The 25,605-nt window shown below is 37.1% G+C and overlaps 1 protein-coding gene across 6 annotated transcripts in view; it reads left to right on the top strand.

The window, feature by feature from the left end:
• Window positions 1-25,605, top strand: part of LOC150104740 (uncharacterized) — a 434,041-nt gene that overhangs the window by 289,000 nt on the left and 119,436 nt on the right. For all 6 annotated transcript variants that reach the window (XM_090395917.1, XM_090395916.1, XM_090395915.1 and 3 more), the window contains 3 exons: window positions 1,352-1,459; window positions 10,023-10,154; window positions 24,176-24,295. In XM_090395917.1, coding sequence (XP_090252043.1) covers window positions 1,352-1,459; window positions 10,023-10,154; window positions 24,176-24,295 — 360 coding nt within the window. The remainder of the gene's footprint in view (window positions 1-1,351; window positions 1,460-10,022; window positions 10,155-24,175; window positions 24,296-25,605) is intronic.

Below are 25,605 nucleotides of genomic sequence, written 5' to 3'. Positions count from 1 at the left end.
AAATGTTGTCGTGGGGTGAGCTTAATGAGTGTGGGCAGATGAATGGGGGTAACATACAAAATATAAAAGTTGTTGTGGGTAGATGAATGGGGATATCAGTGGGACGGCGCTGTTATACCCATTCATTTGCCCACAGCAAATCGGAAACTGATACCTTTATTTGTTTAATAAAAATTAAAACTTTGTTCAGTGATGACACACTTTTAATCATTTATTTCCAACTTAATTATGTTTCCATATGTATTTGTAAATGTTTATGTATATGTAAAATGTTGTATATGTAAATGTAATATGTATATGTTGTAAATGTATATGTAAATGTTGGCCACAAACATTTAAAAAAAAACATAACTTGTCCTTAGAATTGTTTTAGGCATTTTACTGGTCCTTGTGCTTAGAAAGGTTGAGAAACGCTGCTATAATCCAATGACAATATCATTGACATAAAGGTTGAATATTCATCAGTTCCAGTACTTAATCCTGTGGCACCCCACTTGTAATCAGTTTGCTCCCTGATACTGCTCCCCCATATACAACTATCTAACTCTCTGATATCAAAAAGTCAGTTTTCAATCTAATCCAATCTACTGGCCAGATATATAAATGCTGCAACTATGTTATCACTAAATTGTCAACGTGCCATCTGGTACCCCATCAAATGTCTTTTTAAAATCCAGAAAAAAATGAGAGTCTTTGCCTATATTTGTCATCCTTATCCACTTTTCTTGTTTCTTTTTTCTAAATGGTTACCAGATTACTAAAATAAGAATGCTTATAAAATATCCATACTGGTCTTAATAAATATTACCCTCATCTGCCTAATTCTGTATGCAGGCGCTGACCAATTTTTCCCAAAATCTTAACAACTACAGAAGAAATGCATACCATATCTTAGTATACATTGATATTTCCATTCTTCCATCACCCTTATGCAATAGGACATCTTATCCACCTTCTGCTCTTTAGTGGAAGAAGGATAAGACAATGCAATACTTAATACATGTGCCCTGCATTTGCTATTCCTGATTAAAATATTTATAACATGCTTAAAAATATAAAAGAGCAACATGTCTTTTTTCAAACGAAAACTTGTTTCCTAATTGACTTTTCTACAGGAGTGATTGTCATGTATCTAAACTTAATAATGCAGCTTTGTCATGTTGATCAGTAATTGTCTGAGTAAGCAAGCAATTACTTTTTTTTATTAAAATGGTAATTAATTTCTGATAAAAATTTATAACGTAAAAATAAGTTATTACATACTGCTATTTTTAATATGTATATATATCTTGATTTTTATCCTTACTATTAACATTTTTTTCAATGAATAAATTAATACATGCATTTTTAGCCTTCTCCATTGGAGTCTTGCGTTCCTTTTATGCCAAATGTCCTAAAAGTATTTCTGGAAAATGGCCAAACCAAATCTTTCAAATATGATAGCACCACTACTGTACAGGTAAATTAAATAACATATTCTTTTCATTTATTGCACCAGTACAATCAGTTCTTACTATAGCAAACTCACAGGGCTATAGGAATTAGAATTGTATTTGTGTAGCTTTGATATAGACTTTCAGTAGTTTGTTATAGTGAGAAATAACCATATCTTAGTTTACTAAAATACCAGGTATAAAATGCTGAAATATATATTAATTTTTTTAATTTATAAAATACAGTGTATTTCCTTTTATTGTTGTTTTATGTTTTCTAATAAAACCAGATTTTCCTTATTAAAGAAATGTTATATGAAATTAAATAATAAATATTATTACTATTTTATTAACCATCCAACTGGCCATTCATCTATCTGTTTATTGCACATTGGCAGATGCTGTATGGTCACTCTGTTGCTCAGTGATGTGCCACACCAATCCTCGCCAGATGGTCCTGTTGTGTGCTTTTCTGTAGGCTTCAATTCTCTGAAGATCAGTCATTCCAGACACACCATCCATCCATCCATCCATCTCACTGAGGGTCCACCCCGTCCTTTTTTTTCAGAAACTTTACCTTCTGTTACTGTTTTGAGAAGTCCTGCAATCCTTTCAATGTATCCAAAGTATTTCAACTTTCTTCTGTCAATATCCTTAAGGAACCTTAAAGATTTCCTATCTAACCTTCCCATCCGTCCCCCCTAATGAGGTGCTCCTCTGTTGTGTCCCCTAAGGGCAATATTCATGACTGAATTTTTGTGTGTCTTCACAGGGCTGGTTTGTCATTCTTTGGGGATGAAAAACCCAAGTTGCTGGTGAAAAAAAAAAAACCCTCCCTAGATAAGGTAACTCATTTTCCATCGAAAGAGACCAGATAAAGCTTACTCATGTCACTGATGGGAATTGAACCCAGTTTTTTCTGCTCAAAGGGGCTTTGTCTATATCGACTGAGCTATGGACTCTCTTAAAGATTTACCGACCCTTTTTTGAGTACCCATCCATTTGTCTACCTTTTGGCATATGATATCCTAAACAGCCTTCTGCAACACCACATCTCAAAAACATTCCGTATCCTTTTCCTATCAGACTTCTTTAGGTTTCAATCTTGCATCCATTAAGTTGCTATTAGAAATACAGCTACATTCAGCATCCTCAACTTTATTCTTGTGGAGATAGATCCATCCTTCCAGATTTTAGACAAGTCTATGACTGTTGTTTAGCCTTCAAAATTAAGATGACTAATATAGATTACTCTATTAATCATTAATTTTGTATCCAGGTCATTTCAGTGGTATCTCTAATGGTATTTCAGTTTCAGTTTCATGTGTGGCCTAATGAAGGCATTATAAATGGAACCAAAATCTCCTTACTTCTACAAGTCGATGACACTTCGATGTCATTGCCAGAATTTATTTTGTTCTCACAATTATTATTATTATTATTACGGGCAACTCCAAGGAGTCCTTAGACTCATCAAGGGAGGCCCCCCCCTAAACATCATGTCAAGAACAACTATTCAACATCCACAGTATCTATCATACTTTGCCTTGAACTCATTCACACTCATGGCACCCACAACAGACTCTGGCAGCTTATTCCACTCATTCACCACACTCCAAGTAAAAAACCTAGTTATAACACCCTTGCTAACCACATTATTGCCTAGCTTCCATGGATTCCCCCCTAGTCCTCCCACCACCAGCCCTGTTCTGAAAAATATCCTCTGAATTAATCTTGTAGAAACCCTTCAGTAATTTGAATGTCTCAATCATATCGCCCCTTTTCCGCCTATCAACCAATTTCTGCAGCTCACAAATCTTTCAACCTGTTCTCATAAGGTTCATTCCATAGACCTGCTATCATTTTGGTCACTCGCTCCCTCTGGATTCTCTCCACCTCCTTCCCATCTAAAAGAAATCCTGCCGCCCAGATCTGGGCACAGTAGTCAAGATGGGGTCTTATCAAGGCTCGATACAGAGGAACAGTAACTTGCTTGTCTCTGCTCGTCAAAGTATTCTTCAGTAACCAAGTGATTTGATGAGCTGATTTAGCCACGTTTGCAATGTGCCCCCTAAAGTTCAACTCCCTATCCACCAACACTCCCAAATCCCTGGCCTCGTCAATCTCCTGGGGTACAGTGCCAAAATATTGGCAGTGTGTCATTTAAATTTTAGATCCTTATCCACCATCACCCCAAGATCTCTTATTTCCTCCACTTCCACTAATATATCCTCAGGAAGTGCATATTGTACATCCCATCTTTGTTTCCCAATTTTTAAAACCTTACATTTTGCAACACTGAACTTTCATCCCCACTCCAATGTCCATTCACTTAGTCTATTCAAGTCTTCTTGTAAGGTTGCAGCATCTACTTTACTCATCATAGTTTCCCAACTTTGCATCATCTGCAAACAACTGAATATCCCCATCCAAATCTTCCCCAATATTATTAACATACAGGTTAAACAGTAGTGGCCCAAAAAGAGACCCCTGAGGCACAGCACTAGTGACTTTCCTCTTCCGTAATATTACTTCCCTATACACAACTTGCTGATACCTGTCAGATAGCCAATCTTGGATCAAATGCACTAGTCTAATATCCAACCAATCCACTCTAGTTTGACTATCAACTTATCATGCTACAGCATGATAAGTTGATAGTCAAACCTTTGCAAAGTATACTACTGTGTATCCATCTCCTTTGTCCATGAAGCTGTCATCTTATTTTAATCAGTAAGTAGATTACTAAAACATGACCTTCCTTTATCAAATCCATGCTGTCCAACTTAAGAACATTCAACTTATTATTATTATTATTATTATTATTATTATTATTAAGAGAGAGAGAGAGAGAGAGAGAGACCTCTAGGGAGTCAGAGACTCATCAAGGGAGGCCACATTCTACACACCAGCTATCATACTTATTCTTGAATTCATTCACACTGCTTGCACTCACAACATCCAATGGCAATCTATTCCAATCACATATCACCCTCTGAGTGAACAATCTAGCCCTGACACCCTTCTTGGTGGCCTTCATTCTCAGCTTCCAAGGATGCCCTCTCGTCCTTTCCCCACCCTCCATAAATTGAAAAATTCCATCAATTGAAATCCTCTGTTGACCCTTTCAGAAGTTTGTAAGGCTCAATCATATCACTCCCTGTCTTCATAATCAGTATTCCACAATCCTGATGTTGTTTTAACACTCTCCTTTGTACTCTTTCCAATATATCAGATCACAATGGAAACCAGGAGACCAGACCTGCTCACAATAGTCCAAGTGAGGCTTATCAAGACCTAATCAATTAGGTCTTGTAAAGAGGCAAAATAACATCCTTAACAAATATGTCTTAAAATGTCCTAGAAATGTCAATCTTCTCCAAACCTTTTCACTGCTTGTTTTTCAAAAGTGGGTTGTTGAAGGCTGGAAGATCAGTTGGGTTAAGAGTAGCAGAATCCATATTGCTGGTTACTAATTTGCAGATGGGTTTTCAGTTGGTGAGGAGGTTGACTGTTGATCAATTTCTTCATGGTATTTGAGAAAACTGAAGTAAAGATAGTTGCATGTTAGTAGGCTCACTGTCATCACCTTTTGAATGTATCAAATTTAGGCTTGTTTTAATGCAATAGAGTAGATGCTAATAAAGTAGGAAAAAGTGAAGAGGTGATATAGGATTGTTTGCTCTTAAGCACACATTTTTATCACAAGTTGGCAATATTATCAAGACAAGATTACTCATTGGTTATTTAGGATTTTTCTGATTTCTTTTTTTGATGAAACTTTAGTAGTGGGAGCAGCTCTTGATAAAGTTGAGGGTACTTTGCTTTGGAAATCTATGCAAGAATTGGAAGAGAAGAGTTTTGCAAGTAAGTTAGCCTTGTCTTCTCTTGCTTTGCTGGCATCTATTACAATGATACCACTTGGATGTGAGAGTAGCAGAAACATGAATGAATGGACAAAAAATTGACACATAATGGTCTTGGCAAGAAACCAGAAGGATTGAACCATAGGATAGAGTTACAGTACAGCATTTGGTCTGTTTTTTTTTTTTTTTTTTTTTAAGCTGTTGAATGTTGCAGCATAGGTTGAATAAGACTTGCAGCATGGAGTCAAAAGACTCATTGCTGAAGGTTTCACTCTTGCACACACACACACACACACACACACACACACACACACACACACACACACACACACACACACACACACAGTTCTTCATACTGTGATTTAAATGCATTCACTGTCTCTGCAATCACCAACACTTTCAGGCAACACATTCAATCACCTAGTACACTCAAAGTGAAAAACCTACTCCTCTCACTCAATGTGTTAAGGCTTGAGTGCTTGGAGGACATCATGTTGGAGGTTTAATGGAATATTTACAGCACTAGGAAATAATTAAAAAGAAAGGCTATTTATAGTGATTTCAGAATTAAAGAAAATAATCGGTTCCTCCCCCTTTCCTTGGCCATCGCTTCAGAAGGATTTCTGAAATGCCATCATCATCTCCTAATCCTTGCTTTTAAGCCACACTGGAAACTTGCTATCCTTATCTCTTCTACCAAAGATCAGTTTCCCTCTCTCTCAGTACCTGGAGTGTATAAAGTCAAACCTGTTCCTGCAAATTAGCTTACTTAGGACAGACAGGCAGATCAGCAACTTCTTCTAAACTAAACTTCTTCTAAACTATCTGTTTAGAAGAACACAAATCGTACCTCTGCAATCACGACTATGGTCAATCAATCTGGCCTTGCAGACCATGTATTGGATACAACTCATAGGATCTCCTGGAAAAAAACCCACTATGCTCTACCATGGTACATTTAAAAAGGAAAGACTGTTTTTAAAATCTACAGTGGCACTCAGAAATTAACTTCAATAAATATGGATGCATAAAACTTCCCAAAATTTGGGAAACTATAATTGTCAGAGGTCCCACTTTACATCCTAGGCTGCTTACAAATGCTCATAGAGGCCACATCACCCAGATAGGACTTTAGAGATACCCATTTGTTTCATTTTAGTATTGTGTTACAAGAATTATTTGTAATTCTTGAAGATGTCTTATTGGAACAAAATATTGGAAGCATTAAAATTAGTTTTTAATCCTTTCTTAGTGCTGTAAATATTACATATTCCATTAAACCTCCAATATGATCTATTCCTTACTCTTGCTCAGGGATGACCTCTTGAACTGTTATACGGCTTTCGAGGATGACATCTTGTTCTCTCCCCATTCAATCCCCCCCCCAGTCTATGAAAAACCTCATCCATGTTAATTCAGTAATAACCCCAGTAAGTGCCACAGAGAATACATGCCCCCCCCCTCCTTCTGTCCACTAGACTCTGCGATTTCCATTCCTTCACTCTATCCTCATATTCATCATTCAAGAAATCACTCTAGTCAGTCATCTCTGAATTCCCAGGAGTGGTGTAATAAGCAGACGACTTCAAATTAGCAGCAGTCCTGTGGATTGATGCTATAAATTAGAGAAGAATGGCAGAGATTGTAAAACATGACAGAGAGCCATAGTTCATTGCATGCTGTCAGAGATGAGGTACAGGAGCAGATGACCATCCTGAGCCAAATGCTGTCAGCCAAGAACAGGAAGATGCAGCATTCAGAGGCATATGAGATCACCAAAACTGGACATTTGATGAATAGAAAAATGTCACTGGTCTGACCAGTCTTGGTTTGTACTGTATCATGCTGATGCATGCCAGAACCAGAATATGGTGGCAACAACATGACCCTTCTTTATCAAGTTGGGTGTATAATGGTGTAGGAATTAGGTTTCGCTCTGATACAGTTGAATGCCACTTGAATGACACAGCCTTTCTTAACATCAACTCTGATCAAGTTCAACCATTTAAAGCTGCAGTTTATCCAATGTCAAATGGATATTTCCAGAAAGACAATGCACCACACCACAAATGTGTTGAAGTGGTTTGAGGCACATGACAGCAAGTTTGCTTTACTTCAGTGGCCAGCTCATCCCCCAGAGATAGAGCCTCTCTGGGATGAGGTAGAACAAACAGTTCACAGCAACAGCAGTTTGCCACCATCTGATCTGTAACAATTCGGCAATGGCATTGTGACAGTATGACAAACATCTCAGAGAAAGTTTTGGACAAGTAGTTGAATCAGTGCCACAGAGAATACAGGCTATTCTTAAGGCAAAAGGGTCGCACTTGTTATTAAATGTTATTCCTAATAAACTGACACCTCAGTGTATACTTTGCAAGGAACAGCATTGGTTTACTAATTGAATATTGTCTGAGCAATTTGCTCATATTTTATAATGATGTAACAGCCGAGTTGGATGAAGGGAAGGATGGACTATGATACTGTTAGAATTTGCTAAAGCATTTGATAGGATATCATATGAAAAGCTGTTGCATACACTAGAGAATATACATTTGGAATAAACTTGGATAAGCAGATGGCTAATGGATAGGTATCAGAAAGTGATATATGGTGTGTGTGTGTGTGTGGGAGGGGATCTTCCAGATTTAAGGGGGCCAGTGGTATACCCCCCCCATGGATCAATCTTTGGACCCTTGTTGTTTATTCTATACATTAATGATATTGGGAAAGACCTGAAAGATGTTCAATTGTTTGTTGCTGATACAAGGTTAGGAAGTCTGCCAATCTAGGACTACTGATATACAGCACTCACAGAATGATCTGAATAAGCTGAAATTTTGAGTAAATGATAATGGCTGCCAGTTAAATGTTAATAAATTGTTACGTAGCAAAAATGATAGAGACCTACAAGTTGTTAAGGGGTTGTTATAGGATCAATGCTGGAGAGGTTCTACAGAAAGTAGTGGGAGATCAGGGGAGAACTAGAGGTCATCCCTGGAAGGTGTATAAGGAGGGTGTGAGTAGCATTTTTTTCATGCAGAGTTGTGAATGATTGGAATGCCTTGCCTGAGAGTATGGTGTCTGCAGAGAATTTGAGTGTGTTTAAAGCACAGTATGATGAGCTGTGTGTTTGATAAAAGGACCTCCTAGATGAGTCGTTGACTCCATGAGATCTTGGGTAATAATAATAATAATAATAATAAATACCGTATTTGCTGGCATATAAGACACACTTTTTTCTTTGAAAATAGATCTGAAAAACATGGTGCGTCTTATATGCTGATACTCAGTTTTTTATTATGTACTTTCATTTCTGGAAATTTTCTCTGTTCTGAGTTACGCAATTTCTTTCTTGCTTGCTTGCGGTGTGCGAGAGCATTCCAGTTATGTAGAGTTCAGTGGATGTGCATGCGCTGTCATCGATGATCACAGCTGTTAAATCACAGATATGCTATTAAATTTTCTCTAAATTTCTTGGCAAATTATGGCTGAAAAACGTCAGCATTATTGCATACAAGTTACGTTGCGTATGCTAAAGAACATGGAAACAGGGCTGCAGAGAGGCATTTCGGGCCACCCCAACTGAGATAATGATAAGAACTTGGCGGAATCAGGAAGAGGATCTAAAAAAAGCAACTTACAGTAAACATAACCTGAAAAGGGATTTTCAGTGTCTACGAAAATGATTATTCATCAAGCGAAAGCGATAACCACTAACAGAGGGATTGCCAACTTTACTGGATCAACATCATGGTGTTCAAGATCCATGAAGAGAAATCAGCTATATATACAGACTAAAACAAAAGATGCCAGCTGAATATGTAGAAAAAATTATTGAATTTCATTATGTAAATTCATTATAATATTCAGTAATAAAGTTTTTTTTCCTAAAAAATGTGTACAAAAAAGGGGTGCATCTTATAGGCCAGTGCATCTTATATGCCGGCAAATACGGTAATAATAATAATAATAAAAATGTAAATACTGCTTGGAGGATGATTGTGATGCTGAAATAAACATTGACATTTAAGGATAAGGAAGTATTTAGCCTCTTTGTGAGGCCTTGGTACAACCACATCTGGACTACTGTGTACAAATATGGTCTCCTGGCTTCCAAGGGGATTAATAAGCTGTGAAAAGAACAAAGATGGTATTGGGACTATGGAATGTAGCTTATGGACAGATTGAGAGTATGCAGACAGCAAATACTGGTAAATAGGAGAAAGGGGAAGGGGGATATGATATAGCCCTATAAACTACTGAAAGGATGTTACAGAATATCAGTTGATTTTCTGTAACATTTTCCCTTAATATCGAAAATTTTTCATTATTAAGAGAAGATGGAGAAAGGACAAGGGACATTCATGGAAGTGAAGTTTGTAATAAGTTTAAGAAAGGATAAGAGCTAGATTTTTCTCTCAAAAAGCAGTGAGTGAGTGGAACAGTTAGCCTGTTGAATTGGTGAGTACATCTAGTGTGAATGAGTTTAAGAGAAGGTATGACAGCTGGTGCGAGTAATGTATGCCTTTCTCAATAAGTCCTTGACTCTTCAGAGGTCTCTGATTATGATGGAAAATATCAGTAGAAAAATATGACTTTTGATAAAATTCCCAGCCTTTTGTACAATGTTTATGTGTGTTATCACTCCACAAAATTATATGAGCACTATTTGTTTTATTAGTTATGATCTTATAATGCAACATATTATGTTATATTTCAGGATGTCCTAAATTCCCTCCAAGAGAAACTCTCTGTAAAATGTTTGGATCACTTTAGTTTAGTGGTGGAACACATTAAAGTTGCTCATAGAAACCGACTAACTCTTCTAGATCCCAAGGATACTTTATCAAAAGTAAGTCCTTTTTATAAATTATATTCCTTGTTTTGATTACTGCAACAAGAGGTAGGCTATTGAAACTGTTCCTTGAATCAGCTGTCTAGTGTTTATAACAATAGCAAATGTTCATTCTTTTGTAACAGGTGTGCATAGGATGACTAGAAAATAACAAAATGCAACTATTGTGGCATAAATAGTAGCTTAATTGATGCAGATATATTTACATTCATATCTGCATGTATAAATTATTTTTTCCAAGTAGTCACATGAAAACAGACTTTTTTGTAAGAGCATGATATCAGTGAACTGATATCAATATCCTAAAATTCTGAGCCTTTTTATGATCCATTGCAAATATTACACTGAATATTGTAAATCTGTTACAACAAAGATGCTTCTTAATGGGCCAATCAGATGATAATAATTCTGATAATCAAGACTTATATGTCAATTATTCATAATGATATTATTATTATTGTATGGGAACCTTCATGGAGTCCAAAGACTCATTGAAGGAAACCTAAGCTAACCACACAATCTATTATACCCTCTCCTTGCAACCATTAACAGAAAAAGTACTAACAAATGACTCTTTCAACCCATTCCATTCATTCACAACTCTCCAAGCGAAAAATCTAAAAAAACTTTTTATCTTCTCCTATTCCGGTGGAATCTATCCTGCAGCCTGGAAATTTAGCCTATATTCAACCATACCTAACAAAGTGACAAATCTATATCATCAAATTATTATTATGAACACCAGACCTCTGGAGTCAAAAGCCTCATAGCAGGAGGTACATACTATGACATATGAACTACATGAAACTGTTTTAAACTCATTTGCTATATCCACATTCACCACACTCTCAGGCAATGCATTTCACTATCCAACTACTCTCCATGTAAGAACTTCTCCTCACTTCTTTGCTCATCCTTCTTATAGTTTCCAAGGATGGCACTTATTTTACCTCCTTATCCCCATTCTGTGAAAAATTTTTTACACATTAACCTGGTAATAACAACACTTGACCAAATTATGTCTCAATTGTATCCATTTCCTCCTCCTATTCACTAGGCTCTGCACCTTCAGTCTGTCTTCATATTCCACATTCTAAAGACCAGTTGCTACCGTAGTTGATCTTTGGACCCTTTCTAATATATACTCATCATCATCATCATGAAAGTTAATTGACCAAAATAATCCATATGAGGGCTGATCAAGGCCTTATACAGTAGAACCAAAACCTCTTCATTTCTGCATGCCAAGGTCTTCTGCATCATTGCCATAATAATCTTCACAACTTGTGCAGTTGTGAACTCTGAACTTCAGGTCCTTGGCCAGCACCACTCTTAGCTTTCTCATCTCTTCTACCTCCTTCAAAATTCCACCAATTGTATACTCTCCCCCACCCCCATTGCTGCCTACTACTACTAAATTTCAGAACTTTGCAAGAATTGGCAATGCTACAAATATAAACTTTTCATGTTCTGTTCATATCCATTCATATAATCTGTTCACGTTCTCCTGTAAGGTCACAACATCTGCTTGACATCTCATTGTTCTCCTCAATTTCATCATCTACAAACAGTTGTATATCTCCAATTAAATCCATCCCAACCAATATTATCAGTATACAAGTTAAACAACAGTAGTACCGAAACAGTCCCCTTGAGGTACAAAACTAGTGACTCTCCCCTATCAGGATAACTCATCCCCCCCCCCCCATAAACTAGTTACTTCACTCATACATCTATGTTTTCTACCAATTCAGCTCCTCTTATAAAGAGTCACTACATCAGCACCAATTTTTAGGAGCACTTGCAAATAAATCCATACACAATTTTATGATTCATTTTGTCTGTCTGTGTATTCATCATTATGCAAATTATTCCAGCAGATAGACTGGATAGATTTTGCTCAGATTGGTTTTGGAATCGATATAGAAATTTATCAAACTATTCCAAGTTTTGTTTATTATGTACCATTTGCTGGTGCACAAAGGGGACAAGCCATACTGAAATTATATATTGCAATAACTTCATTCAGGCTAGAGAGAGAGAATATCATGAATTTGGGTTTTAGGATGTGCACAGGTTGTCCAGTGATATTAACTGGTTTTTTTTGGCAAAATTTGGGGGAATCGTTTAAACTAATATTAATAAAATAAAATAATTTAAATATAAATAATAAATCAATCAAATAAAATTTAAATAAAATTATTTAAGCTGATATTAATAAAACCAGGCGTAAGCAAATACCATTTGCTTACGCTTGTAATCGCCGAACTTTATATAGTTTCTATATTCGGCATGAAACTCTTTGAGTTTCTTATTCGGCTAAGAAACAATATAGGATGTAATATCCCTTAACTTAAGTAAGTTCATGTCGCTGAATTGAAGCCTTTGGCTCTTCATATAATTAGTAATATCATCAATGTTGTTTTCAAAGAGTCCGTAAGATTTACTGTAAAGAAAAGCACATGAAAACCACTGCTTTGATTGTGGCTAGCTGCACTGGTATTGTGGCAAAGATTATCCATTAACTCTACTGGATTGGAGATATTATTATCATCATCATCATCATCCATGGAGTCAAGAGACTTATCATGGGAGATCCCACTCTCTCTCTCTCTCTCTCTCTCTCTCTCTCTCACACACACACACACACACACACACACACACACACACACACACACACACACACACACACACACAAAGCTGATCATATCCTTGATTTAAATTCATTCACTGTCTCTGCACTCACCACACTTTCAGGATTAAGGCAATGCATTCCAATCACCCACCACTCTCCATGCAAAAAATCTACTCCTCATCCTCTTTCTCATACCCTCCTTATACAGCTTCCAGGAATGGCCTCTTGTCTCTCCCTTTCTTCAGACATTCTATGAAAAATCTCATCCTGGTAATTACCCCTTATCAATGTATATGTCTTGATCATGTCTCCCTCCCCTCCCATTCCTTCTATCCACTAGGCTCTGAAATTTTCACTGTCTCAATCTCTCCTCATGTTCCACATCCAGAGCAAGAAATTGTCTCAAACCCCTTCCCCCCCCTGGTGGAAGGAACCTCTCAGTGATGATACTGGCCCTTTTCATTCTTCCTCTTTTCTTTGCTTTTCTTCATGTATTCTTCATTCTACTTCTCCTGAGTTTTTTTACTATCCTATCTTCCAGACTACCATCACTAGGATCCAGTACCTTGCTGCTGTGTTGCATGCAGTGCAACCCATGGACATCTGGAAAGGCAGATCCTGGTAGTCTTGCAAGACCAATTCAAATCCAAAATCAGGTCCTGGATGGCCTGGCCAGGATCAGCTGGCTGGTGGGCTTGCCTACAAGGGTCATGAGTGTTGCAGTAAATCTCCTTCTCCCATGGTCTGGGGACAGGGCCCAAGGGTTGCTGTGGTGCTTGTATAGTGTCCAGTTTAACCCCAGTGTTCCATGCCTGGTAGTCTTGATAGTCATTGCTTGCCATATAGTTGATGCCCATGTGTGGCTCTATGGTGAGTGGGGAGCTCTGTTTCTGAACAAAAACCACTTGAGCATGAATCTTTCATCCTCAATCATTTTGGGGATCTTACAAAATCCCAACCAAGTATTGATAATACTGATACACCTTTCAATAACAGAAGCAAAAAACAGATGATATGTGATGCAAGTACAAATATACCAGTTTTTCTAATAATCTGTGCAACAGGTGAAAAACTAATAGGGAAAATGCCATCCTTCATCATTCAAAAGAGTAGAAAGACTGGCAGGCTCTCCCAAAACAGTTGAGAAACTACATTTTGGCAATAGTTCATGACATGTCCTTGTAGAAACAACATCTCAACAACATTCCAAAAAAACTACTCATAGCCATATCAATGGATAAAATGTCAATAACAGTCACACCCCAACACTCATTTTCTGTAGAGGAGTGATCTCAGAATGGGATCTCCTAAATGTTCCTGATGAGGAGATATGTTTAGAATTGAAAGATCGGGGGTGACAGGTATGAAGCGCATCCTGATCTGTAGGAATGGTCACCTGGTTTTAACCAGAAACATCATTCCTCCAACATCTATTAAGGCAGCATATCACAGTCCTGTTAAAGTGCATCCCTAATCCATTAAGATGCTTCAAATTCCAAAATGTCAAATTTTAAAATGTTACACTTTGCTACGTTAAACTGATATTCCTACACCTTTGTCTATTCAGACAGTCTGCTCTAGTCCCCTTGCAAGGCCTACAACATCTGCTCTACTTCTCATAACTCTTCTCAACTTTGCATCATCTGCAAACATCTGTATATCACCCTTTATACCCTGTATATCACCCTAAACATCTGTATATCACATGAACCATAAAGAGTAGTGAAGATGTTGTGGCCTTGCAAGAAGACTTAAATAAATTGAGTGATTGGGCACAGAAATGGGGATGTGAATTCAATGGGATGTGGAATTTATGCTTGTTGAGAATATATTGTTGGAGGCAGAGGAAATAAGAGATCTGGGGATGATAGTGGATAAGGATCTAAAATTTAGGGGACACATCGCCAAAATTGTGAAGACAACACAAAGGCTTCTGGGAATGATGCGGAGGACACTCACGTGTAGAAGTAGGGAGATTCTTGTTCCATTGTATAAGGCTTTGATTAGGCCACACATGGACTATTGTGCCCAGATTTGGTCACCGGGTTTTCAGAAGGATTAAGAGATGTTGGAAAAGGTCCAGAGGCGACTGACTAAGGTAGTTTCTGACCTCTGGAATGTTGAGTATGAGGAAAGATTGAGAAGATGTAATTTGCAGAGTCTGGTGGAGAGAAGGAAGAGGGGAGATATGATAGAGACCTACAAGTTGGTAAGGGGGTTGTTATAAGATCAATGGTGGAGAAGTTCTACAGAGAATAGTGAGAGATCAGGGGAGAACCAGAGGTTATTCTGGAAACTGTATAAAGAGGGTGTGAGTAGGGGAGTGAGAGGCAGGTTTTTTTCATGCAGAGTTGTGAATGATTGGAATGCCTTGCCTGAGAGTGTGGTGTCTGCAAGGAGTTTGAGTGTGTTTAAGACACAGTATGATGAGATGTGTGTGCGATAAAAGGACCTCCCAGATGAGTCTTTGACTCCATGAGGTCTTGGGGTAATAATAATAATAATAATAATAGCCCCCAAAACAGACCCTGAGGCACATCACTAATGACTTTCCTCTTCTGAGACATCACCCCTCCCCCCCCCACACACACAACCTGCTGTTACTTACCAGATAACCAGTCTCCAATCCAATGCACTAATCTGCTATCCAACCCACTTGTTCCAGTTGTCATGTAGCAATTTATCAAAAGCCTTTGCAAAATCTAAATATGCTACTGTATATGCATCCCCCTTGTCCAATGTATCTGTCATCTTGTTATAATAAGTAAGCAGATTGTTAAACACAATCTTCCTTTAAAACTCATGCTATGCATTAAAGAGAATTGTGCTGCTTTCAACCCAGTTCTGAGTCCTTGTCCTCACTGGTTTCTCCAACTCCTTGACCATAACTTCCTATAATTCAAAGTGTTAGTCTTTTCACCTCCCTTTTATGAAGCGGAATGATTTTGTCCTCTTTCTACTCCTTTGGAATTTGGGTTAATCTAAGATTAACGTTAGAAAGGTAAGATAAAGCTGTTGGTAACTCCCTCAAAACGTGAGTGGTAATATACCATCAGGTCCCATGGCCTTGCTGACATCAAGTTTATTAAATTCCTCATATACCTCCTGCTCCTAATCACTAGCAGGGATTCACCCCCCCCATTCCTGCTGCTCCCAAGTTATGCATTATGTTACAATCACAAGGAGGGAATACTTTAATGAACTGCTCATTTAACACCTCTACTATATCCTTCTCAGTGTTTATCATTTTCCCATTATCACTGACCAACATTATTCTTCCTTCTACTGGCCGCATATCTAAAAAACTTTTTCTAGGATTTCTTTTAGCCTCATTTGCTAACTGCTGTTCACACTGCACTTTTGCTACCCTTATCAAGTGAATCACCTTCCTTGCTTGCTCTTTGTACTCCTCAAGTAACTGATTATTGCCACTCATCTTGTGCTGCCTTTACAATGCCTTTTTCTTCAAGATTGCATGCTTCACCTCTTCAGTCATCTATTTTATGCCTACCTTATTTATTCTCCCGTCCTTTGGAATATACTCGGTCATTGCTTCTGCCAGATAGTTCCTAATTAGAGAGCAAGCAGCATTGATTTCCTTCCCATCCAACTCTTCATTTCATGCTATCACTGCAAGCTGCCTCCTGAATTTATCACAATCATTTGCCTTATAGTTCCACATATAACCCTTTCTCACAAAAATCCTGATATGGCTGGCCACCACTCAAGTGATCACTTCATGGTCACTTTCACGAACTGAAGGAAGCTGGAACACTTCACTTACAATAATATATTCTGATGAGATAATCAAATCCAAGATCTGCTATCCATATGTAGTAGTCTCTGTTACAGAGACTACTACATATGGATAGATAGTTGTCCCTCAAAAACTCAAGAAATTCATTCTCTTTGGTTCCAGATGCTGTCTTTTCATTTCAATCTATATTACAATAATTGAAATTACCCATAATGATCACCCTTTTTTTTATTATTATCCCAGACCAATTTGCCTAAACATTTTCCTTCTCACTGCCTTCAACATTATGACTTACGTGACACCTCCAAGGAGTCCAGAGACTCATCGAGGGAGGGAACCTACTCTACAACTCTCCATCTCTACTACTCAATTCACCAACTACAGCAAACCACAAATATCTTCATCGTCTACACCAATGTCATCTACTGTCCACCACTACCACAAGTATTTTCACAGACAATTACAAACATCCATGCCCAATGCAGGATTCGAACTCACATCCTTTTGGCTGGAGAGTGGATACGCTAATCACTCGGCCAACCAGATTTTGACCTTTATTGAGGTACTGTTAAGGTGCAGGGGGGAGTACTTCTATCTAAAGACTCTGAATAATCTACAAGATTGCACTAAATCTCACTAATTGATTCAAAAGGGATCACTCCTAAACTCATCAAGCTCTCATTAATGGCTCTACTGACAGGCAAAAACCTACCCCCAAGTAGAATTACTTAATTTCCTGGAATCATGCTCAAAGAAAATGTCATCAGTGGGAGCCATATTCAGAAGAAATACCAAGATCGAAGTAATGCAGAAGGCATATATTTTTTCATATAAGTAGTGAAAAGGTGTAGCACCTTATTATTAAAATACTCAGGATTAGAGCTCGCTGCTGGACATTTTTTCACTTGTTTACACATTAAAAGTACCAATAAATTATGTTCTTGTTTCATCCTTTATCCAATCAAAGTTTGTTTGCTTGGATAAAGGAGGGCACTTGAATAAAGGAGTAAATACGAATATAATTTCTTGGTATATTTAATTTAACATAACACTGCTGTAAACACTTCAGAATCTCTAGCTCTAAACTGGTTGAAATGGAGACTGGCAATGCCAATAGGAAACATAGTATTTTGAAACTGTGTGGTATGCTGTAGAGACTAAGGAGAGACTAAAAAGAAAAATCATCAGATTGCATAGAAATGCTCCTCAACTGCCCATGCCCTTTGTAAACACTCAGATTAATTACTCATCTCTGAAATCACTTGTTAGTTTTTTTAGAAGACAATCATAGTAATTTTTTAGGAGACAATCATAGTAATTTTTTAAAAGCTAATCATACTTATTTATGTGACTACCACATCATATGTGGTAGTCTTCAATTCAACTATAGATCTCAATTTAAGCCTCTCCCGGTATCATTCAATACTGTATAACATAAGTTAAACAGTAACTATGCCAAAACAGAGCATCTGTCCAGGATACCCCCCCCCCCATGTAACCTCTTTGTTATGTGACAGCCTATCAAAAGCCTTTTACAAATTCTAAATATTCTACTTTATGCATCTCTTTTCCAATACACTTATCACCCTTTTGTAAACATTAGCGCCTCCATTACTCAGGTGGAAGAAAGACAGTACATTGTGCCCTTCGATTAGAAAAGGTCTAAGTTCGATTCTCATCATGACGAGAGGAATCTTTATATGAACGTTTTCAGTCGAAGGTGAGTTAGCCGATCTGATATGGAGGTAGCAGGGTTTTTCCTCCGGGAAACTTGGGTTTTTTCATCCCGCATACAGATGAATCGGCCCTTCAGAACACACGCAATTTACTGACAAAAAATACTAGTTGTGGTGGTGGTGGCAGTAGTGGTGCTGAAGGTGATTAGTGGTAGTAGAGGTTCAGTGTAGTGGTGGAGACAGAGAGTTGTACAATAGGTGTCCTCCTGCGATGAGTCTTCAGACTCCTTGGAGGTGTCATGAATAATAATAATAATAAGTGGATGGCTAAAACATAGCTCCCTTTAACAAACCCATGCTGATCATTATGAAGAATCCTAATGTTTGCTGTTTTAAGGATACTTGTGACATAAGACTGAATGATAAATGCACATAAACACAAGAAAGATATTTAATTAACCAAATATTTCGGTCTGGAAATAGCAGACCATCTTCAGTGGTATTACAAGAACAGTTTTAAAAAATACAAGCTAGAATTACTAACAATAGATCGTTAAAAATAGAACACGGCGCGTGATGTTATATCACTAAGTATTAAGTATAAAACGGAGCATTTTGAAGTAGAGACATGATTAAAAAAATAAATAAATAAATAAATAATGAGTAATCAAGATTACTCATTAATTTTTTTTTTTCAATCATGTCTCTACTTCAAAATGTTCCGTTTTTATACTTAATACTTAGTGATATAACATCACACAGCGTGTTCTATTTTTAACAATCTATTGTAAAAAAAAAAATTAATGAGTAATCAAGATCATCATCATCATCATCATCAAATTCCTGCCATGCACCCTCAAGGGTTGCACATGATATGATAGTGCTACATGAAAAAAACTACATTATTACTAACTTCCTATCTACAATTTTCCTCCAAATCAGTCTGTTAGTTGTCAAGACTCCAACTTTATCAGATCTTATATTTCTATCGTCTAAGGCACTTTGTACCGTATCAATCCACCTATATCTTGGTCTTCCTCTGGGTTGTTTTGCTGCCAACCTTGCAGAGAACACTTGTTTTGCTCATCTTTTCTCGCCCATTCTGTTTAAGTGACCATACCACCTGAGATTAGCTCTGCTAACTCATTCCTGGATGCTGACAATGTCAAGTTCTTTCCTAATATCCTTGTTTTTAATATGATATTGCCATTGATGCCATCTGTTCATGCCTATAATCTTTCTCAGGACTCTCATATCTGCAGTCTCTAGTCTTTGGTCAAGTGTTTTACTTCTGACCCAGCTCTCAGATCCATAAATTAAAACTGGTTTGAACACTGTCTTGTATACAGCTAATTTAGTGTTCCGACTAATTTCTCTCTTATTCCATATGAATTTATTCATTTGACTTCCCACCATACCAGCTTTGCTGACTCTATTGTCTATTTCTATATTTAATTTACCATCTTCAGTAAAATTCGTGCTAAGTAGCTGAAATGTTTTACTTGTTCCACAGGTTCTCCATTCACAACACAGTTGACATTTTCACTGATTTTGCCTATTTTCATTGTCTTTGTCTTTTTATTGCTAACCTTCATACCATATCTATTACAACAGTTATTCAATTTAGTCAGAGAATCTTGCAGACTTGTAGCGGATTTATTTAGAAGTATAACATCATCCGCATAAAGCAAAGAGCTGACATTAACAACTCCAATTTTGATATCATGTTTAATACCACTTTCCTTCATAATGTGATCCATATAGATAATGAATAACATAGGGGATAATGTACATCCTTGTCAGATTTAACATTAAACCATCTTCCTGTACTTCCTTCAATTCTAACTGCTGACTTACAACTCAAATAAAGACTAAGTATTGCTTGATATAATGCCCCATTGACACCATATAACTGGAGCGTATTGAATAGCTTCTCTCTTGGCACCTTGTCATATGCCTTTTCCAAATCGACAAAACTTAAATACAGATTTTTGTCATATTCCCATTCTTTCTCGACTATTTGTCGTAAAGTGAAGATCTGATCATGACAGCCTCTATTTGGCCTGAATCCAGCTTGTTCTTCACCAAGCTTTTCTTCCACAATTCTTCTCAACCGTTTCTCAAGTATACTTGCATAGATCTTGCCAGGAACACTCAGTAGGGAAATACCTCTGTAATTCTCACATGCAGTTTTATTTCCCTTTTTATATATGGGTACTATGAGAGCTCTACTCCAATCATTGGGAATTCGTCCCTCTGTCCAGGCTTTCTGAACTATGCAGTGCAGCCACTGTAAGACTCTTATACCACCATACTTCAGCATTTCTGGTCGAATATCATCTACTCCTGCTGCCTTTCCACATTTCAAGCCTTTGATGGCTTTTTCTACTTCAAGTATGGATATGTATTCCTGACTGCATGCTTGGTCAGCGTTTTTTACCACTGTGCTGTCATCACTGCTTGTTTCATTTAGCAGTTTTTCAAAGTAATTATTCCATACTTCAAGGATATCTTTTTCTCCTGTTTTCATGTCACCTTTATCATCTCTGACTCCTTTTGCAGCACTCTTTCCTCCATTTCTAAGCTTCTTCAACAACCTCCAGAATATTTTGCCACCTTCCTGATATTTATTTTCTATATTCTTGCCAAAGTCCTCCCATGACTTTTGTTTAGCTAATTTTACACAGTGTTTAGCTTTCTTGCATTTGTCTATATATTCTCTAAGAGCACAAGCTGACTTATTTGCCAGGAACTTTTGATATGCCTTCTTCTTTTCCTTCACTGCCTCTTTAACTTCCTGTGTCCACCAGGGAGTTCTGATTTTTTTATCCTTGCAGACAACCTCACCACATACCTCTCTGGCAGAATCAATCAATATTTTCTTCAGAGTTTGCCAATGAATCTCCAAGGTTTGATTCCTGTTCTCAAACTCTTTCAATTTTTTTTCAATAATCTTTGTGTATTTTAGTCTACAGTTCACATCTGAGAGCTGCTCAACTTTTATTCGCTTTAAAACTTTCTTACATGTTATTCTTTTCAATATGAAATTCAATTTTATCCTGCTCATGACTAAATAGTGATCACTTCCAATTTCAAATCCTCTGTACACTCTGGTGTCCTGCATCAGGGAGAAAACATCACTATCAACAATAACATAGTCAATGAGACTTTTCTTATTCCTAGCCTCTTCTCTCCATGTGAATTTGTGCACATTTTTATGTTGGAACATGGTGTTAGTAATAACCAGTCCATGTCCTGAGCAGAAATCCAACAGATATTTGCCATTATTATTAGCTTTGCTCTTTTCTCCAAATTTTCCCAAAATATTTTTGTATGTCTCACAATGATTTCCTACTCTGCTATTTAGATCCCAACAAGGACCAACTTTTCCTTTTTCATTGTGTCAGTTGCTTTTTCTAAAGCCTCAAAAAATTCCTCCACTTCTACCTTAGTAGAACCTTCTGTGGGACCATAGGCACAAATAAGTCTCATTGTCCAGTTCACCATTCTCATATTTGCCTGCATTACTCTACTTGAGAGTGACTGCCATTCAAGAAGATTAGCCTCGTATTTTGTGTTGAATACTATGGCTACTCCTTCTTTTCCTTGATTTTCATTGCCTGAATATAACATTTTATATTTATTGCTCAGAAAGATCTCACCAGTTTTGGTCTTTTTTGTTTCAGTCACCCCTATTATGTCGATCTGGTAATTATCTAATTCCTCAGCTAGCTCCATTTCTTTGCCATTCAGGCTTCTTATGTTGATAGTGCCAATCTTTAACTCTGGTGATGTTGAGTTGGAGTTTGTTTTCAGATTTGTTCCGGTAGCTGACTTTTTTGCTGTTCGCCCTGGTTCCCTCACCAAAACGGGGGCCTTGTTTAACCGGGTGACATCCCAGCCGGCATGAAATTTTGTCATGTTGCACCATCATTTTTTTATTTTGGTTTAACCAATAAGAATACAATTTGGTCGGCTAAATCCCAAATTGCCAGCCCATCCTCGATCGTTCAGTATCCAGGTAGATACCCAACAGGGTGCACCACGAGAAGATGAGGATTGGACATTAGGTCAGAAGCCCTGGTCGGTTCTCAGCATTCTTTTAAAGGCTATGTGGAGGTCTCCTCTCAGTTATACAGCTTTGACCCTTAAGCACAAAAAAAAAAAAAAAAAAAAAAAAAAAAAAATTAATGAGTAATCAAGATTACTCATTAATTTTTTTTTTTTCCGATCATGTCTCTACTTCAAAATGTTCCGTTTTATACTTAATACTTAGTGATATAACATCACGCGGCATGTTCTATTTTTAACAATCTATTGTTAGTAATTCTAGCTTGTATTTTTTAAAACTGTTCTTGTTCACTGAAGATGGTCTGCTATTTCCAGACCGAAATATTTGGTTAATTAAATATCTTTCTTGTGTTTACGTGCATTTATCATAAAGAATCCTAATGGTATTCACCCAATTGTGGATCTTAGCCCCCTCCCTCATCAATGTCTAAAACATTTTACGCCACAACTCCATATTCAGATTCCCCTCTGTGAAGACATTAAACAAGTATATCAAACCTGCTGTTCCCCCAATGGGACCATCATTTTGATCATGTGATGATTAATCCCTTTTGACTTATTAACATGGTTTTCTTAATTCTTCCTAGACCTCCTGCTCAGTTATCTCCATTCTCTCATCTACCAGTCCTTCTGTGTTCAGACTCCATGTGATGCCATGCTTATGAAGTGAAATTCCTCGATGAATTGTTCATTGAATGTCTACTATATCCTCAGCAGTTTTTAGTCTATCATTCTTATCAACTGTCTTCATTATTCTCTGATAAGCATTCTTTCTTCTTCTGGCCGCACATAGCAAGAACTTAATGGAGTTGTTTTTGGTAATCGAACAAAGCATTCCATGCTGTAAGCTGGCTTTTCTTACCAACTTTATCATAGCCTGCTTTTTAAACCTCTTATATAACTGATTATTACTGCTCACTTTATACCACCTTCATAATGACTTTTTATCTGATTGAATGCTTAATCAATCAAGTCATTCATGCATTTTACACCTACCTTATTTAACGTTCTGACTTTGGAATGCATTCAAAAACTGTGTTTTAGCCATCTACTTATGAAAAGGTGATCAATGTGTGGTAACATTGATCTCCTTTTCATCCAACTCCGCTCATGCCATTTCTCCAGGCTGTCTTTTGTCTTTTTATGTTAGACCATAGACGAGAGGTCAACCTAGTCATATATGTCTGCTGAGCTTTCCATAATTGCTTGCTGTATATGCTTTCCTCATAGAATATTCATATGGTAGATCATACTTTGCTACTACAAAGTGATTTGGCTTTAGCAGGTTATTGAATTTATTACATAAAGAATAATTGGGTTATAAGAGGTAATTAAAAATATTGGATTCATTGATAAACTAAATATTGCATTGCATAGTTCACATCATATAATTTCAGACATATTATTTTAGCAATTATGATTATTCATATGGGCTTGTTCTAATTATTTAAATAGTATATTTCATTTAATTCTTTTGATTATTAAACATTATATTAGAAATTATTTATGTGCCAGCCTGTTTATTCAGGTAGATAGCATATATGTTGTCTAACCTACAGTGTGTGTGTGTGTGTGTGTGTGTGTGTGAGAGAGAGAGAGAATCTCATTATGATTTAGGTATTTGCAAATGTCTTTAGGTAGTTATAGTAGATTATTTTAATTTCCTTGCCTGAAACTACGTTGCTTATTTTATGCCTAAAGTGAATTGAAAAGTACTATAGCTAGGCTTTAGTGCAGGGCTCCATGATTTTCTAAATCACCTATATTACTAATTATTATAGATTTATAACCTTTCTTAGATAGGAATAAGATAAAGCAAATGGGAATAGATTATGTAAACAGTTACCATTCACCCAATTTAAATTTATTATCATTTCAGATTGCAGCTCGACCAGGAGCACACCATTTACGATGCTTATTTAGAGTCACATTTGTACCAAAAGATGCCTATGATTTACTTCAGAAAGATTCAGTTGCTTTTGAATATCTCTATGTCCAGGTAAATATCTTTACTTCAGAATATATATTTTAAAAACCATATTGTATACTTAAAAAAAAAACATGCAAAAAAAGTCAGTTGATTCTGGATAAAGATTGAAAAAATGTGCCTTGTATTGCGCCATCTGTTAACTAAGGGATAAATTATTAATTCATTATTATTATTAAGAGACCTCCAGGTAGTCAGAGACTCATCGAGGGAGGCCACATACCACACACACACACCAACTATCGTACTTATTCTTGAATTCATTCACACTGCTTGTACTCACATCCAATGGCAATCCATTCCAATCGCGCACCACCCTCTGAGAGAAAAATCTAGCCCTCACACCCTTCTTGGTGGCCTTCATTCTCAACTTCCAAGGATGCCCTCTCATCCTTTCTCCACCCTCCATAAATTGAAAAATTTATGGAGGGTGGGACATTCTCATATACTGGAGAGTATATCAGAATCGCAATGGAAACCAGGAGACCAGATCTGTCCACAATAGTCCAAGTGAGGTCTTATCAAGGCCTTGTAAAGTGGCAAAATGACATCCTTATCTTTACCATGAACCTTTGTTCCAGCATTGCAATTATCTTTTGAGTTGTATTTGCAATCTTTGCTACATGGCCCCTGAACTTCAACTTCCTATCTACTAACACTCCAAGATCTCTAGCCTCATCAGTTTCTTCAAGCATAATTCCATCAATACAATACAACATTGGATATCTAATCATGTCGAAGTGAATGACTTTACATTTTCTGACATTGAACTAACATCCATTTTCCCATGTTCACAATTCCAGCCTATTCAAATCATTCTGCAAGTACTACATATCAGCAGCATTCCTGATTACCTTACCTATCTTTGCATCATCAGCAAATAGTTGTATGTCGCTTGTCAAATCCTTCCCAATATCATTAATGTACAGATTGAATAACAGTGGACCAAGCACTGATCCTTGTAGTACACCACTTGTTACTTTAAATCTTGCAGACTCACATCCCCCGTATATCACTTGTTGATATCTGTCAGTCAGCCATCCTCTCATCCATGCTAATATTCTATAAACCAAACCCATATTCTTCAATTTATGCAACAGTCTACCATGCTGTATTCTGTCAAAAGCTTTAGCAAAATCCAAAAAAAAGTATCATGGTGTATCCATTCCTCTTGTCTAGTTCAATGATAACATCGTTATAGAATGTGAGCATGTTGCTCACTGCAAAGTAGAGATTCACTGTGAGCCAATTTCTGAGTGCAAGCCCTAATCAATTTCTCCAAAATCTTTACCATCACCACTCCTGAGATACTAACTGGTTGA

The sequence above is a fragment of the Typopeltis vanoorti genome, chromosome 7 (assembly GCF_054136105.1).
Source record: "Typopeltis vanoorti isolate ZY-2024b chromosome 7, IOZ_Tvanoo_1.0, whole genome shotgun sequence".
Lineage (NCBI taxonomy): Eukaryota > Metazoa > Arthropoda > Arachnida > Uropygi > Thelyphonidae > Typopeltis > Typopeltis vanoorti.
The sequence above is the reverse complement of the archived record's forward strand: the minus strand, read 5'-3'. Positions and strand labels throughout refer to the sequence as shown.